Here is a 16,903-nt window from a genome sequence, read left to right as displayed (position 1 = left end):
TAAAGATTTTCACAATAATTTTGGCCACTGAAGCCCTTTATGAAACAGCTGTGGTGCAAAACGAAATATTTTTTGAAATTGATAACCTGATTAATTATATTAATGGTGATTTATTAATTTATTAATGATTAATTGTTAGACAGCACTAAATACGTTATTTATTACAGGATTTAGAACAATAATATGATGGCTAACTTTATTAATTACTAATGGAATGTGGTAGTGCTTCCATTAATAGAATTACAAATTAGGTTATCACTATCATTTATTATTTATGCGGGGATAATGCTGGCAATCAAACGTGTCTGTCGGAAGGGAGGCCCGCTTTTCTGCTCATGGTATAAATGGCACAGCAGCAGGTCGCGGGACACAATACGATCCGAACCCGGTCCCAGGCATTGTCAATGTCCGCGATCGTTCATACTGAGCATATAAATTGATATTGCGTTCACGTCCCGTCAAATCTATTTTACGTTGAATGAGAATTTTTCATCGGGAACAATTCGAATTATGTGGGAACCAAAAATATTATCACTACATTATTCTAGAATGTATTTTATTTATCATTACTTTTAATTTTATCTTTAATCTTCATCTTGAATTTAAATAGGAACATCTGATAGAATGAAATCAGTGTTGAAAATTAGTAGAGTTTGAGAGCTATGGAACCGATGCACGGAACGACCCAATTTTTCGATTTCCCAGTTTAACGATTGTTTGTGATCGGTGCTTGTTACCGTTATATGGGCCCCATGAGTTTGCTCGTATACGTCCGGGGGGCACCCATATTACGTGAAATACCCGCCCAACGTGAACAGTACTCGTTGCTTTAGGCGTAAAATTGAATTATCGCGTCTGCTTTCCATAAACAAAGAGGGGCCCCTCTCTCAACCGACGTATACACATCGGGGCCGAATCCCATTATTTCGTAAAATTAATACGCGCACACGATACTCTGAAGCGAACGGTAGCCTTTCCCCGCACGTGTGTTGTTTGCACCACGTCGAAATGAAAACGCCGATTTCCTCTGGCCCTTTGTCGTTTTATGTTTGTCTAACGGGGGCAATTGTTCATAAATGGCGGACGGGACGCGGTCCACTTTTACTCGTTCGCTTTTTTACCCCCCGTTGTTATTTCGCTTTTATGATCAACAATATCCGCTGTTCGAAATACGATAAAGCATACGGATGTTCGGATTAATTATAAAATTTTACAGCAATATTTCGTATTTTGCTGCATATTCATAACGTGTTCGTGTATTCCTTTTATGAACAAATTTGTTTTGTTTGGTTTTCAAATAGTGATCACGTTAATTAAATACTATTTTTGGTGGAGGAGCTGGAAACAAAAATAATAATTACTGTAAAAGCAGGAATTAAGTGTTTCTGTATGCTTCGATCATGGATTCTTTTATAAGAGCATGATTATTTGCGTGATTTCATTAAGTTTAGAAATATAAAATAAGTCTTAATATAATAATTAGAAATATAAATCTAACAGTATAATGCATGAAAAAAGAAAGTTCCAAGTTTAGGTACAGAATCGATTAAAACTCCAATAAAGTGTATGATCTTGTATAATGCCCTGTAAAAATCCAGGTAATATTAATTAATTATCTACCCTTAATTCATCTTCACCCCTATTTACTCAGTAACATGGAAATCAAAACCCCAAGAAGGAGTAAGAATTTTTCGGTTAAATGAGACAGAAACTATCAAAAGATATAAAGAGGATCTTTTCGTCATATTCATATAAATCCATTCTGAATGTCACATCGATAGAATGTTGATACAAAGCTTGAATTCTTTTCAAGGATAAGCAATTTAGTAAAGGCGACGTCGCTTGCGGTCGAAGTTCTACATCAACACAAAACCTAACCAGATTTATTAGGTTGTTTACGAGGTTGCATCACAATTTCAGGCCTAATTAAGCCAAGATCGCTTGCGGCCGAGGCGCTACATCCATACAAAAACTAATGAGTATTCAATAATACCAAGTTTTTTAGATTTTACACTGATGTAGCACCTCGGTAGCAAAGGACCTTAGCTTAAGTAATCCACGCATCATATCTGATTAAATTTTTCAGGTTTTGTATCAATATGGTTTCAAAGTTGCGCCTCGACTACAAGCGACCTCGCTATAATGCCCGGTTCACATTATTCCAGTCCAGTTAGTTCTAGTTTTACACTAGCACTATGACTAGAATTAACACAAAATTTAGCCGTCTTGAGAGACGTGCGGTTAAACCAGAATGTTTTTAGTTCTATGTCTAGTATTAGTCTAGTTTTAATTGTTATTCAGCGTTAGATAGTGGTATATTTTTATTGAACAAAAGTAGAACTAACACTAGAATCAGAAACATTCAGGTTTAACTCGGCCGAAAACTCAGGATTATCATACCTTTTTCCAAGCTAAACTTTTCCTTTGCTAAAACTACCCATTGGGACTGTGCAAGTACATAGTAGTTTTTGTAACTATGGTTACTGCATTCATATATTGCGAGTTATATGAAATTGCCTGTATTTATTAATTATTACTGCGTTGCCATAAAATTCATAACCTATGTTTCGGAAGTAAAAAAAAATATAACATATATCACGATAAAATATTTTCTTTTTGCTTTTTCTTTTTATCTACCTAATTTGAATAATATTAACATCTCTGTTTCAACTGCGAGGCATATCTAGATATCAAGGGGGTCAACTTGGTACCTAAAAGTTTTTCAGATAAGAAACAATAAAAATAAAGCGTTTATAATATATCTAAAATGATACGATCGGCTGTTCAAACCGGTTTTGGTTAAAATTTGTCCTGCCATAGTAAAAATTTATAGGGATAGTGAGTGTCTCCAGTAAGTTTGGGAACATTCAACAAACCACTATTTTACTGGCACTTCTTCTTCCTGTATATCGCTAGGCAGCTCACGCCACCAGAAAGTATTTATCGCCCCGTTTTTTGGGCGACCCCATCGCCGAGAAGCCCCCCTCGGTGCTTATCTGCTCGGCGCATCTCTATGCAAATCACGCCGACGACTACGACAACGTCACTTTTTGACCTTTTGCACTCCCCCGGAAGGACCTTATTCACGTTTTAAACAGTACCAGTCGTACACTAATAATATGCTAATGTACAAGAACGAGAATCTCAACCAAGTTTTCTTTGTCGCCCAAGTCCCCATTCCTCTTTCGTTACCATCGGCTACTTATTTAGTGCACGTTGGTCTTTGACTTTTGTAGAGGAGAGACGTGGAAACGGTTGATTTACGACATCAGATGGCCACGTCGTCCGTTTCGTCTAGTTTTAGAGCTGAAAGTACGCTTTTTCTATTTTTCCTTAACCTTTTCTTTTATTCTATTGTATTTTTCAGTAGTCGTCGTTTCGGGATATTTATGTATTGTCGCGTTAACGATAAACGAATTGTAAACTGTATCGGTAAATTATCTCTACGATCTAAGTGGTGTTTCAAGTAGTTTGCGCGAAAGCGTCATGTTTGAACTGGATTTATGGACGCTCCGGGCAAATTTATTAATCCAGCTGAGATGTCTTTTTTAAACATTTCGTTTTCTCGTATTTTACACTCCAAAAATGGCTATCTTTTAAATTCTAGAAATCACATTAAAAATTCTCCTGTTTTTGTATGATGATTTATATGATACTTCTATATATGATGTAAACAAGACTAATTCTTTTTGTTTTGTTTCAGGAAATAGCAGCAATCTTAATAAGTTTCGATCGACATTCAGAATGGCAAAGCAAAGAAGTGAAAATCAGGTAAGGAACTATAAAACCAACTTTAATTTTCCTTTTCAACACGATACTCTTGTTAGCATTGATTTCTCCTCTTCGTCACACCATTAAACCTTACACCGACAACTCGATTCGAAACTAAATAAAGTGCTGCCGTTAGAGATTAAGGAAAAGAACGAAAGAAACGTCGGGCCTCGTTTACCTGTACAATAATAACGGGGCATTTATACATTCATCATCATTAAAACTAGTTTTAATTAATCGCAGCTAAGCTTGGCGGTGGCGTGGTTCGAGTTCGTCGGCGCATTTAAATTGTAATTACAAGTTGATCGCAATTAAAATTGGCGACTGTAAGCTCGTTCCGGCCCTAAACCTCCACGAAAACTTTAATGTGGACGCAAGCAGTCTTTCTACCATGAAGTGGTACGTCCTGAGTTACGTAGAATCTATTCTGCCAGTTTTCAACATCAATCAATAATTCAAATAGTAATTATTTAATTGCGATAATTGCCTAAGAATATTTTATTGAATAATTATTTTAAGAAATAATGATTTTTAATATTGTATGTGTAAAAGACTGGGTTTCTTGTTACAAAAAAGAGGCAATAAAATAGGAATTTAAGTAGATGTATCGTATCAGTTTCCATTCAATAAATTCCCTTTTGGTAAACAGCCCCGGGGATAACACCAAGTTTCCATTCGAGTAACCCCGCCATACCTATGGACAGAATAACCACCGGATCCGCAATGGTCGAGTTCGGATCGGTTAGCGCATAAAACACATAAACAAAGCGAGTTGCCGCCACCAAAGCTGCCGCCGTCACCGAGGACCGTGATGGCGTCGGCATTCGCACTGGGCACATCGCGTTTGTTTTCCCGAAGCTTATTTGTTTTCCATTTGAACGGCAATTTCGCGGCCAAATAAGCCCTCGGGCGTCGATCGCGGGGCTCCCAATTCCCCATATACTACGTAGTCCTGCACGCACTCATTCGACGTTCAGTCGACCTACCCTAAAACCAATTAACATGCTTCAAACGTCAAATTTACTCGTATTTTTTATAGTATTTTTTTTTTCGGCTCGTTTCATTACGAAGCGTCGAAAAAGGGCGTCCGCGACCATAGTTCGAAAATTGGATCAAAATGGGAGCGAAGCTAATGGGCACGTGATTCACATAATCCTGACGTTGCCGAATAAATCGGTATTAACCCTCGATAGCCACGTGGCTTGAGAGTCACTCATTATATTTTCAATTATTTATTGGCACATATGGAAATTTGTTTTTCAACGACAATTATTGAAGTGCATAAATCAAGATTTAGACATATTATCATCGATTATAGCTCTCTTTGAGTTATATGAAACTATAAGTGTCATATTCATAATATTTTAAAATTATAGACAGAAAGTGGATGGAACTGGTGTAATCAATGGAAACAAATTAGACTAAGTGATTGTGATGTTGATGTATATGTGTTATCTCATAGAGAAATCAAATGGAATATTTAAAAACGAAAAGAAAATACGAAGGAAACAATATGGATTAGGATACAAGAACGATGACATCAATATTCCTTGGAAAAGAAATCTGCTATTTCCACCATATAAATCTTTTACTTCATTTATGTACTGTGGTAAATTTGTGGATAATGATGTACTGAACAATAAAGTTGAACAAAGTAATTTATACTCAATGAGCCCACCTCTGTTATTCTATAGAAAAATTAATTACTTCTATCTTTGCTAGGATAAATGCCAAAAAGGAATACATTAATCTATTTCAGTGTACACTATCACTTGAAACAATATATGAAAAACAAACCAAAAAGCATTTAATTTGTATGCCTCCCATGGAATAATTTTCATTTATGAACATTATTCCGGGGCAGTAATTATTGATTATGAGTTGCTTAATGTAGGTGTTGATGTGGTGTAGTTGAATTATTTTCAAAAATTCATTATTATAACGGGTTCAAAAGTTCAAAATTGGTCCAAAACAAATTCCAAAACTTCATTTGTTAGTAAACTGGACTAAATATGTTCAGCAGCGGTTAGATTCAAAATCAAAAAGTTAAAATGAAACCCAATGATCCTATGTTGTTGATTTGCACAATCACTTTATGGGAAGAATTGATCTGGTAGACTTTAATACTCTACAACTTCTAACACTGGCAAAAAGAAAATAACTAAATTTGCTTCAATTATTAAGAAACTATAATCTGGGAAGCTCAAATCATTTTTTCGATATAAAGCGAGAATCGAAGAATGAAGGAACCTATGGCTCAGCGTATTTCAAGTTAACAAATAGATGTCCCGGGTTCAAGTTTCGAAGAAAACAGGTTGAGTCGCCTCTCTGCCGTTAAGCTGTCTGTCCCTGTCCTAGCCAATCGTATAGCTCTATCTATCGTTGTCATGTCATCATGTGCAAGGGAATTTAAATAATCTTCGATTGAATCTTCGCTCTCTGACTATTATCTCCGCTGGGATAGATGCCAACAAGGCTAATTTTTTACAGATAGTTGCTAAATCATTTTTATTATGACAAGTTAGTTACTTGCTTTATATTATCATCAAACCTTATGAATATTGAAATTAATTCATATCTGTTTATAAACATGGCAGTTGTGAACAAGCTAGGATGAATAAATTTTCATTCATGAATTGCATAATATCCTACTCAATAGTTAATTTGATCTGCTTCGTACTCCAATCCCCATAGAATCTAATAACCTTTTTTTTCGTATAAGGACTGATGATCACTTTCATAGTAGTTATTAAAAAAAGATCGAAAATTCCTAATATGTCGACAGTAGTGATTTATTTTCGGTACATGCTACTGCAGACTACAATAAGTAAACTATTTCATTCCAGAAAATTTAAGATTCAAAAGTTTTCCAGAATTGTATTGTCAATTGAGTCTATATAATCGATGAATTCTTCACAATCCACCGCTTCGTTGACGTAGCTAATTATTGTAAGATATTGATCTTATAGATTCCTTAACTGTATTGGTGAAAACGAAGAGAAACTAATTAGTTGAAATCATTTTGTTGAGGTTGGGTTGGGTTGGAAGTGCCAAGTAATCTGGAAATAATATCGATAAGTGAAGAAATCCTTAAAGTCTTCTCCACTCCAGGTAACTTCTGGTAATGGAATTTTTAGTCCAGAAGGTAAGATCTTTTTCAAACCTGAGTCGTCACTACTAGAGTTGATCTCGAATAGAGTATTTTTTTACATCTTAGTTTTTCTCTATACTTAATTCAATTTGCATCATTATTAGGGATTTTAGGAAGATTTCAGGATCACGCGTTTTTGTTATTAATAAATCAGTAATGTGTACAATTTTCAAGATCACGACCTAGAACCAAGTTACACAAGCGATAATCCAAAGCTTTCTGATAGAGTAAACTTCTGGAACTCTTGTTATCTTCAGTTAATTTGCCAAGTTTATTGATGCTGTTAATTATTGCGACTTATTATATTTGTATGCGCTGAATTCTCCTGGGTCTGTCGCCTTTCGGTCCCTTTGTGCCATCATACAGGGCTCAGTTTGCAAATCTCAGTGTTTTGAGGATTACCATAGCTTCATGCGTCAATCTGTGATGCTCTCAATTTGTGCTGCTTCGTTTGTATATAAAACTACAATGCCTTTTCCATCGTTATATCTTCCAAAAATTCTACAATATTAAATAGCACCTCTAAAATGTATTAATAATTATAATAGACGAGCAAGAAGCACCAATATTTTAGCATTATTTCAATACCTTAATGAGTGTAGTAAACAAACTCATCCAGTTGTAATAAAAGAATTCCATTTTGTTACTCCAACAGACTCTGATTTCTTGAAGTTGTCCTAAAATTTTACGCAAGAATAAAATTTCTTACAATTCCAAACGTCGTTACTCGGCTTTATACGTTCGCACTAAACTTGTAAGCGATTTATATCCACACCAAGAAAACTGGCAATAAAACACTGGACGAACGGGACAATTACGTTTTGTTTTTACGTTAGGGATTTCAAATTTTTACGAAATTTCTTTGCGAAATTTCGCAATTTTAACTTGCGGAGGGGATACGCGTGGGATTTTGATCGTGTTACTTGTTAACTGCGTCGTATCTTGCAAATAAAAGTCCATTTATGGATTCTTTACTGCAGTTTGCGTCGTCAAACGTTTTTAAAATTTTAGCAGATCCAATTTTTGCTATTTCCGTTTTTCCAGCTCGTTAAAACATGCCGTTGCAATTTTAAAACTTATAACTTTAACCACGTGGCAATTCTGGTGCGGTTTAAGTACTTCTATATAGCTTTTTAGATACTTGTTAATTAAAGGAAAAATGAAGGGAACTTTTTATATTCTGTTTTATTTTTTTTAATAAATAATATTTAATATTTCTTGTATGTAATATGTTTTGATGAAATCGTAATGGTTAGAATAAAATTATAAATTCAAAGTGAAACTTTGACAATAATAGTTTGTGCTTTGATATAGCTTTAAATTCTGGCTGCGGAGCTAACGGTTTGGGTAAATTCAGAATTAAAAGTTTAGTCCCTCTCTAGACAATAATACTACTCAGCTGTTTCGTGTCCCCGTCTCTAGGGTGCATTTAAATTAATCCCTGTCCTAGACTACCTGAATGCAAATGGAATGGAAGCAGAGATGTTTAACATCTATTCTTGTATATGTATGACGAATACAATTTCAAGTAATCTTATTTGAAGATGATGAATACACAGGAATACTGTTTCTATTGATTTTTTTGCTAGGTTGGTTGAATTCCTTATTCAATATTTTAATTTTATATAAATCGGAGAGGAATTCTTAATTTTACGGTTGCATAAATAAAAAGTCTCGAGTCCTGTTTAGAAAATTAAATGCCGGTATTCACGTTGAAACATTTTTAAGCGGTATCCCATTGTCACGAAATGAGTAAATTCCTGGCGTTTCATACTATATCGTCCTTTGTTTCAGACCGAAGAGCGGCTCAATGCTTTTGTACAGCAGGAAAAAGGTGCGGTATCGTCGGGACGGATACTGTTGGAAAAAGAGAAAGGATGGAAAGACCACCAGAGAGGACCATATGAAGCTCAAGGTCCAAGGAACAGAAGTGAGTTGTTATTAAAATATTTACTTTCTTAATTGAACAGTAAAATTAGATTTATTTTTTCTCATTTCACGTTAATTCTTTCCTTTGAAAAACTACATGACCTATTAAATTTAACATGGCTATTTTCATCTAAAATTTTTTAAATCAGAACACGGTTTAATTCTATTGAAATAACCCAATTTAGTTCAAGGTTGGGTTAAGACTTCGCAGAATATTTAATTAAATTTATCTGATTTATATCGCGATTTAATTCCTAATGGAAATGATAAAAGCCAACATTAAAAAAAAAAGAAGTATTTCTTTTAAATTCATTAAAAGAACTTTAAGGTTTAATTGAGATTTCTCATGCAAAATTCAATTAAACTTAAAATTAGAAAATAAATAAAGAAAAGTTTGTGAAAATATGACAAAATTGAAATTGAAGAAATACTGAATGAATAATGTTTGACTTTTCGATGCTATATTGTAATATTATTTAGGAACAAGTTCAAAAGTTGCACCGACTATAAATGTCTTCGAATGCAAAGGTGATGGTAAAAGAAAAAACTCGAGTATAAAATATACTACTTTTGAACAATTCCAGTTCTCTGGTTAATATAAAAGTTGTTGACTTTAAGGCACAGCTGGCATCCAATATAACAATAATGGTGTTTAACCTAAAAAATCTGCGTAATCAACGTTAAGACACTCTTCAAAGTTTTGAAAAGGTTTCTTTTTGAAAGAAAGAAGGTTTAGTGTTCAAGGCTGAACTGCGGAAGAGAAGATGTTAAAAATGATTAATAGATAACTGACTCGATCCCTATCCCACTGTTGCCATTCGATTGTAGCCAACATCAAATCTTCAGTATTTCAAGTATAGGGGTGATAATCGTCACGATTTGCTGTGTAATCGTCAATATTTCTTTTTAACGGAAGGAGATGATTCAAAATATAAGTGGAAAGAATAATTTATATTTTAAGACATTAGTAAGTTGAGTAGAGGTACTAACATAAGATTGTGTGATCACTGTGTTTGGCAAAGTTAGATGGTAAGTGGTGCTAACTACCGTAGTATCGTCAGTAATTAAGACTATGTAAAGAAACAAAATAAAAGAGAGATGTTAGCTAAGAGTCCATCAAAGCCAAAACTTATTACTCTTATTAGCTTCATCAATAACAAGTCATGAAACACATAATCAAAACTCTTATGTAGTAAATCTTTCCTCAAATGTTTCTTATGTATTGCCAATTATAATATATCTATTTCTTCTGAAGCGTACTAAATAGCAGTTAGAAGAGAATACACCTCCGTAAAGTCGACTCTTCGCCTTTATCAGATTCAACTCTTTCCTATTTATTTTCATTGGAATTAGAAAGTGTAGCACCCTATAATTACTCCAAAAAATAAATGGGCCTCCTGGTCTATGCCATGGATATTCATGGCAGTAGTTGTAAAATCAAAAGGAACCAAAAACTGCAGCACAGGGAGTTCTCTAGATCATGTGCATAAGTCGTCCCACACGCTTCTGATACGTAGAAACCTTTCCATAGAGATGTAGATGTACCTATAGCACAGTTCTCGTTAGGAAAGAATTTGTATTTGTAAGAATCAGCATCTACGACACCCTGTGACTTTTCTAGATAGTTCAGATAGACCCTTTAGATATGCTTCCAGTATATCTGCACCTCAATATCATTCAATTAGTACTTATCTGATTAACTACTAGTTTTACGAACATGAATTTGATGCAGATTCGAGCATATTATAATAACTACTCAATCGTCTCGTTGCAAGTCTGCACACAAATCATCCACATATGTAGTCGTAGTCATTAGTTTCGCAAATTACTTACCTACTGCTTTTACTGAGAGAGTGTTTCCATATTCTGTATCACCATCTTGCTTACTTCCGACTATATAATCATTGAGTTAATCAAAATTCTTGGACTTGGAACATCATGATGAATTTGAGGAAGCTAAGTTTTTGTGCTTTTCCTAGCGTTTAGAAACATTTTGTATCTTATAACACCAGTAGAAGATAACCAGCAATTTTCGTGGTAATAAGTATTGAACTGATTTTAAATAAACTTTTGAATGTAATGAAAAGTCATAGCGTGTCAACCGCACCATTGACCAAAAATCAATTGGCACGAACGATAGGAAATACCAATGGAGTTTTGTTTACAAAGAACTAATCACCTAGCCACATTTATATTAAAACCGGAAATAGTTTGACGACTCCGTCAATTCGAATGGAACCAACCACTACCGCAACCGGGTCCAATTAAATTGTGTTTATCCTGTCGCGGCGTCCATTATTCGGCACGCACGCAGATTGATGTGTCCATTACATTATTGATGCATTTTAAATTGGGTCCAGGGGACCGAACGATTTCGCTCGATTCTCCTCTGATTCATAATCGCAATAGGATCGCTTAATCAAATATTTGCCGGACGAAACATTCAATTAATTTAATCCAACATATTTGCAATCGAATAAATAATGTTGTCATAATTGAACCGGAACGAGTGGCTTTATACTAATCGATGGTATCATAATGATCATCATCAATATCAACATTAGATTTCAGTTAGTTTGGCCTAAAATTGTTGCACAAAATTACTCATTTATAAAATTTAATTATTACAGAAAGATGGTCATCTATCAAACACAAACTTTTTTGAACTTCATTTTAACACCAGCTTTACCCAACAGCGATATTTTTTCTTTGCGACTAACTTTGTTTTATTATCAAATAAAATTAGGGCGTCAAGTTTACGGAGAAAAAAAGCTTCCATTCCCGGAGGCCATTGTGGGTTCAGCTTTAAACACCCTTTTCGTGGGGCGAAAATGGGGCGCCTTAACCCAACAAAAACGCATCGCGGTGTAGTAAGGATACCTCCCAAGGGCGAAAGTAAAATGTTTATTGTTTTTTAAGACGAGAGCTTAATGTGCCCCTCTCGAATTACCAACGCGTTACCCCCCGACCCTTTTCTCTGGTAGGTGGGGAGCATTTTCCCTTCGCCGTCTTCGTCCACTTCGTTGCCGCCCTATTTTCTTTCGCTCCGTCGTTCTGAATTATACATAAGCGTCGGCAACACTTTGCCAAGATTTTCACGTTGAAAAATGTATGTTTCAATTAAAAGTTTTTGGGGTGAGACTTTTTTGGCAACGTACACTCTAAAAGTTTTTACGTTTGTTTATTACTTAGGTTTCGAATATTGAGAAATGTACGTTTAACTTTAAAAAACAACTTTTTTAATCATTCATAAGTAATTTGAGATTTCCTAATATATCGGTAATATTACCCCGTTTGATAACATACAACCTACACTCCTTTACAGCATAAATTTGATACTCAAACCTAAACGATGTCCCATAAACACTTCGTAATCCAACACCGGTTCCCATATAATAAGGTGCTTTAAATTCATGTAGAACAGGCTGTTAGCGCGAGTGACAGCAAGAGAGGGATGATTTTGATTAAATATACAGCGTACCGTTCGGAAAATTTCGTGACACGTGCTTCCGTGAAAGCTAATCTCAAAGGGATAACGAAAAAAAAAGTTGATGAAAGAGAGATGGTGTAGATGAAAGATGAGCAAAAAAAAAGATATGATATCCTGTTCTTTTCTTCTCATTTCTGTGCCAAAGAGACTGAAAGTTCCTACTATCCCTCCTACTATAGGAGGATTTTCACACGGAAATCAGGTTCCAAAATTTAATCTGCGATATGTTTCTAGCGAAAGCTTAAAGCTTAACGGACGGGTTACTGCTAATATTTTCCTTCTTTCGTTATGACGGGTTGAAATTGAAATGGATATCTTAGCTCCGGCTGTCTTTACGAAAGATTTTCTTTTTCCTGGCTGAAATTACCGGAAAATTAAATTGTGTTTAATAACAGCGTTATTAAAAATTTTGAAATTTGTCTGGAAAAGTTTGACTGACATAAACGTAAAAGAAACTAGGCGAATAAAGACTTCACTATTAAAAATGTATTATTTAAATTTTCTTAAAAAATCAATGTTCAAATTAGATTCCCACACTTTAATTAACACCTTAAAATGACGAGAATCGAATAAAAGCAAAAATATCCACTTCGGTGCTACAAATTGAAAGCCACCGTTCACTTTTGTTACACCCAGAAATGACAAGCCTTGATTGTTCGCTGGATTTAACGTTGGTAGTATGTCGAATTAGCGGTGAATTACCTTTACCATCTAACGCTTTGTTTCCTATTTCGTATTCGTTTGGTTCGTGCTCTCACAGTATTTTTCCAGCGCAATGAGTAACCCTTCACCCATCTACAATCCATTAATTAAAGGGAGCGATTCACCAACTCACCGTTATCTCGTTTATGTCAAAATTCTTTTAAATCCAATCACTAAGTATATAATTTACTCAAATTCACCACTTAAATACAGGGGATTTTTTTAATAATTGGATAAATTCCTGCCAGATTTTACAAATTTTTATAATCATTTATTTAATACAATTAAGATAAAATACTATTCGATTTTGCTACATTCCTCAATTACACTAATTTCCTTCGGTTGCCGCTGAATTCCTTTGGATGCTATTATTTCCGGTCTGTTGATTACTTGAAGCGATATTCCTTTTTCATGTTACATTAGTTATACAGTCCCTACATAACAAAGTCAACAATAATAATCGACGATGTTATGAAGATGCTGATCAGAGCAAGACGATGTTTTACAAGTGAATGTAAATAGTGTATTCTGCTTTTTAATACACTTTCTGCAAATTTCTTCAGCGTAACCACAAGAACTTTGCCGTGCTCAAAACTTCCCTAAATCTTTCTTATAGCTTTATACATGTTTAAATAATAAAAGAACCACCCTTACCAAAAGTTATTGATTTTTCGGATCATTTTCATCGTGGTGATAAATCATTTTCATCTTGATCGGTGACGGGTGATCGCTGAATATTAACGATCTGCCGATAAGGAAATATACATTATGTGAATTAGTTAGATTACATAAAGGATGGGAATATATGGACGCTTTAATTTGATGAAACAGTATTGTCACTGCTTCAAATAGGTTGTATATCCTAAGAGATGTTTCATATCCTACTTCATTTTAGATAAACTGGATGATTTTGACACATATTTCTGTGAGGAACCGCGAGTTGTGATTCGTTTTCTGGGCAAGTTAACAAACGAATTACCATTTGATGTAGTCATAATGAACTAGTGATATTGGCATTGTATCGTGTTATATTGCTTGTGAATTTGGTTGCCCAAATTTTAGCAAAACTTTTCTCTCTTTGTTTTCCATAAAATCCATACAAACTACTATCTTTTATCTCAACAATCTATTCTCAGCTGTGTAGACTTCATTTGGTGTTCATTTTGTTTGAATGATTTTTCTAAACTTTTCTTCTTGGGTAATAACATCAATAGGACTTATAACATAATATTCTACATAGCATGGGCTAAGATTTTGATATTGTTTATCAATAGAACTTGGGTAAATATTTTCTGAATTGTGATTTTTTGTCTATCTATAAAATTAGGAAATTTGCTAGTAAATGAGGATTAACGTTTAAATCGACTTTACATTTTTATATCTTTTGTGAGCATTTTTTACACACGATGCAAACACATCGTACTACAGTAATTAAGACTTGAACTACTCGAATGTTGTAGTAAGAATCGATAACCGTGACCGTGTGAAGTATATACCTTCAAAAAAAGCCTGTAATTACGATAAAAAAAATACAGTGTAACCCAGAATAATTAATATAGCGTGCAAATTTTGTTTGCCGATGTTCAAAAATAGAACTTTGAAGTCTCGATTCCTGTTTTGCTACTAAAGCATCTGGTTTTGGAACTACAGAGTATAAGAGGACAACACTAGTCTTCGTTCGTTTTACAATTATCAAAAATAATCACAAATTGACTGTAGAAAAGTTATCCCAAGGAAAGAAAGAGAAAGATTCTTCTACAAAAAGCTGCCACTCAAGCTTCTTTAAAAGTAGGCAACCTTTGGTTTGTATCGTTCGGTTAGATTACTACTTTATTTCATTCCAGTCCTATGTTTGTGCTATGTGTGGATGACACATTAATGTAAGGGGCAACTACGTGTGATTCCATACTACAAGCAATCACAGATTACCTCTCTGAAGGAAAACTGTGAATATAAGTTTCGCACTGAACTACTGATGCTCAACCTGCATCATATAAGTTGCTTTAATTGTTCACTTATAACTTTTTGGCATAATCGCTGCAAAGATGGATATGAAATCTGTATGAATTGCAGATGTGGACCCATTCTGTCTTGTAGCAGTTGTTCACAATCCAGAGAAGGACGCTTATCATGCATCTTTCTGCAAATCAGCTTCATCGTAGTTGTTGTCGTATATGTGTAAATTGAGGATATACTGAAATGGATTAACTTTTTGGAAAAGGATAGAAGATGAAATCAAAAATTTAATTTTAAAATAGTATGTGCATTTCTTAGGAATACGAAACTTAGAATTTTGTTTCATCTTGTTTGGTATTTTTTCTTAGCTTGCAATGTCGTCCATCTTTTCCTGTTTTTCCAAAAATAACATAGTTTTTTATAGAAAACTTCTCCTTAATTCGTCTATCTAGTAAAAATGAAAGAATAATTGTTATGATAAAATAAGGTTAAAAGAAAAATCTCCTATACCACTTTGTAAAACGTAGATTCATTTAGATGTGCAAAAATAAGTGCATTTCAAGATTTTTTTTCATTAAGATGTAATTAATTTCAACGATCTCCGTTTGGAATGGAGATCTTTGAGAGACTTATAATGCGAGATGTTACGCTTTGGATATTCTAGTATGCATTACTTACAATTAGAGTGGCTAAATTGCTTGGAGAGACAATTAACTTGTTCTCAAAATTTCACATTTGAAAAAATATAATTTTTTAACAAAATGATTTAATTTTTTATAAATAACTATATTTAATCATTTCATTATTCTTACAACAGTTAAACACAAATGACTATTTTCAAACCGACTTCAAATGTAGGTGCCTTGGGATTATTCGTCAAACCGTCGAGTTAAAGCCTCTTAACATTTGATTAATAAGTTCTCTTCAGACAAATCTGCCTAAAACATGTTTTTGTACGGATGAAGCGGTACTAAATGATCCAACCCGATTTAACGAAGAACTCGCTCCATTAAAAGCGGCTATTACACCGGTACTTCCGGTTCAACTTCGCTTAAATATTTTAGTATCATATTCTTTTTTGAATGTTCTAAGCGTATTTCTTCTCATCACCATATTTCTTTTAATATTTATAAAGCCAAAACAAATCTTTATAAAGTTTCCAATTTATCGTTTTATTTGGTAATATTACTGATTTTATTAAACATGTTTCTTTTTATTTCAGTGTATTTATGGATGTTACGTTCATTCTGCAATTTTACCGACCTTTCACAGGAGATGCTACTGGCTGCTTCAGGTAAGCACTCGGATTTTTAACAATTGTAAGTCTTCGCAACAAGATTTTCAATAATCCAATCGGCATAACATTGACATTTCGGTTCGAACTTTACCAATGCTGCGACCTCGCAATATCATCGCTATTTACTATGGTTGGACTGTAATCAATATGCTACTTTCATTGTTTATTCAGTCGTTTTTTTCCCGCATTTTGCCACATTCCACGTATATTTTGTAACCCACTGAATAATAGGAGAGGTTAGTGCATTTGTTATCACACGCTATTTGCACACTCGGACGAAAATATTTTTCCGAAGCTTTCAATATTTTATGTGCTATTTTTTATTTTTGTATGGCGTAAATATTTCACTAACATCATTCATTTTTTGTTAACATATGATTATAAATTTTCAGAATCCTGACATCGTTCTGGTTCACTATTTAAACGTACCTTATCCTGACGATAACAAATTAGCAGTTATCACACCGAGCTTAGCACTTTGGGCAGATAAAAAAGAATGGACTAAGGACGAGCTTGTATCTCAATTAAAACCGATGTTTTTTAGCGAAGATGAACCAGATCTTAACAACGAGCTTGAAATATCAGTAAGTAGCAATAAAATTTCTAA

General features: G+C 34.2%; 1 protein-coding gene across 10 annotated transcripts in view; it reads left to right on the top strand.

Annotated features, from left to right (window-relative positions):
- LOC111419022 (Calmodulin-binding transcription activator) overlaps positions 1 to 16,903 on the top strand; it is a 211,668-nt gene that overhangs the window by 184,681 nt on the left and 10,084 nt on the right. For all 10 annotated transcript variants that reach the window (XM_023051785.2, XM_023051810.2, XM_023051831.2 and 7 more), the window contains 4 exons: positions 3,704 to 3,771; positions 8,717 to 8,852; positions 16,222 to 16,293; positions 16,689 to 16,880. In XM_023051785.2, coding sequence (XP_022907553.1) covers positions 3,704 to 3,771; positions 8,717 to 8,852; positions 16,222 to 16,293; positions 16,689 to 16,880 — 468 coding nt within the window. The remainder of the gene's footprint in view (positions 1 to 3,703; positions 3,772 to 8,716; positions 8,853 to 16,221; positions 16,294 to 16,688; positions 16,881 to 16,903) is intronic.

The sequence above is a fragment of the Onthophagus taurus genome, chromosome 2 (assembly GCF_036711975.1).
Source record: "Onthophagus taurus isolate NC chromosome 2, IU_Otau_3.0, whole genome shotgun sequence".
Lineage (NCBI taxonomy): Eukaryota > Metazoa > Arthropoda > Insecta > Coleoptera > Scarabaeidae > Onthophagus > Onthophagus taurus.
Note: the sequence above shows the minus strand (reverse complement) of the source record. Positions and strands in the feature narration are given on the sequence as shown.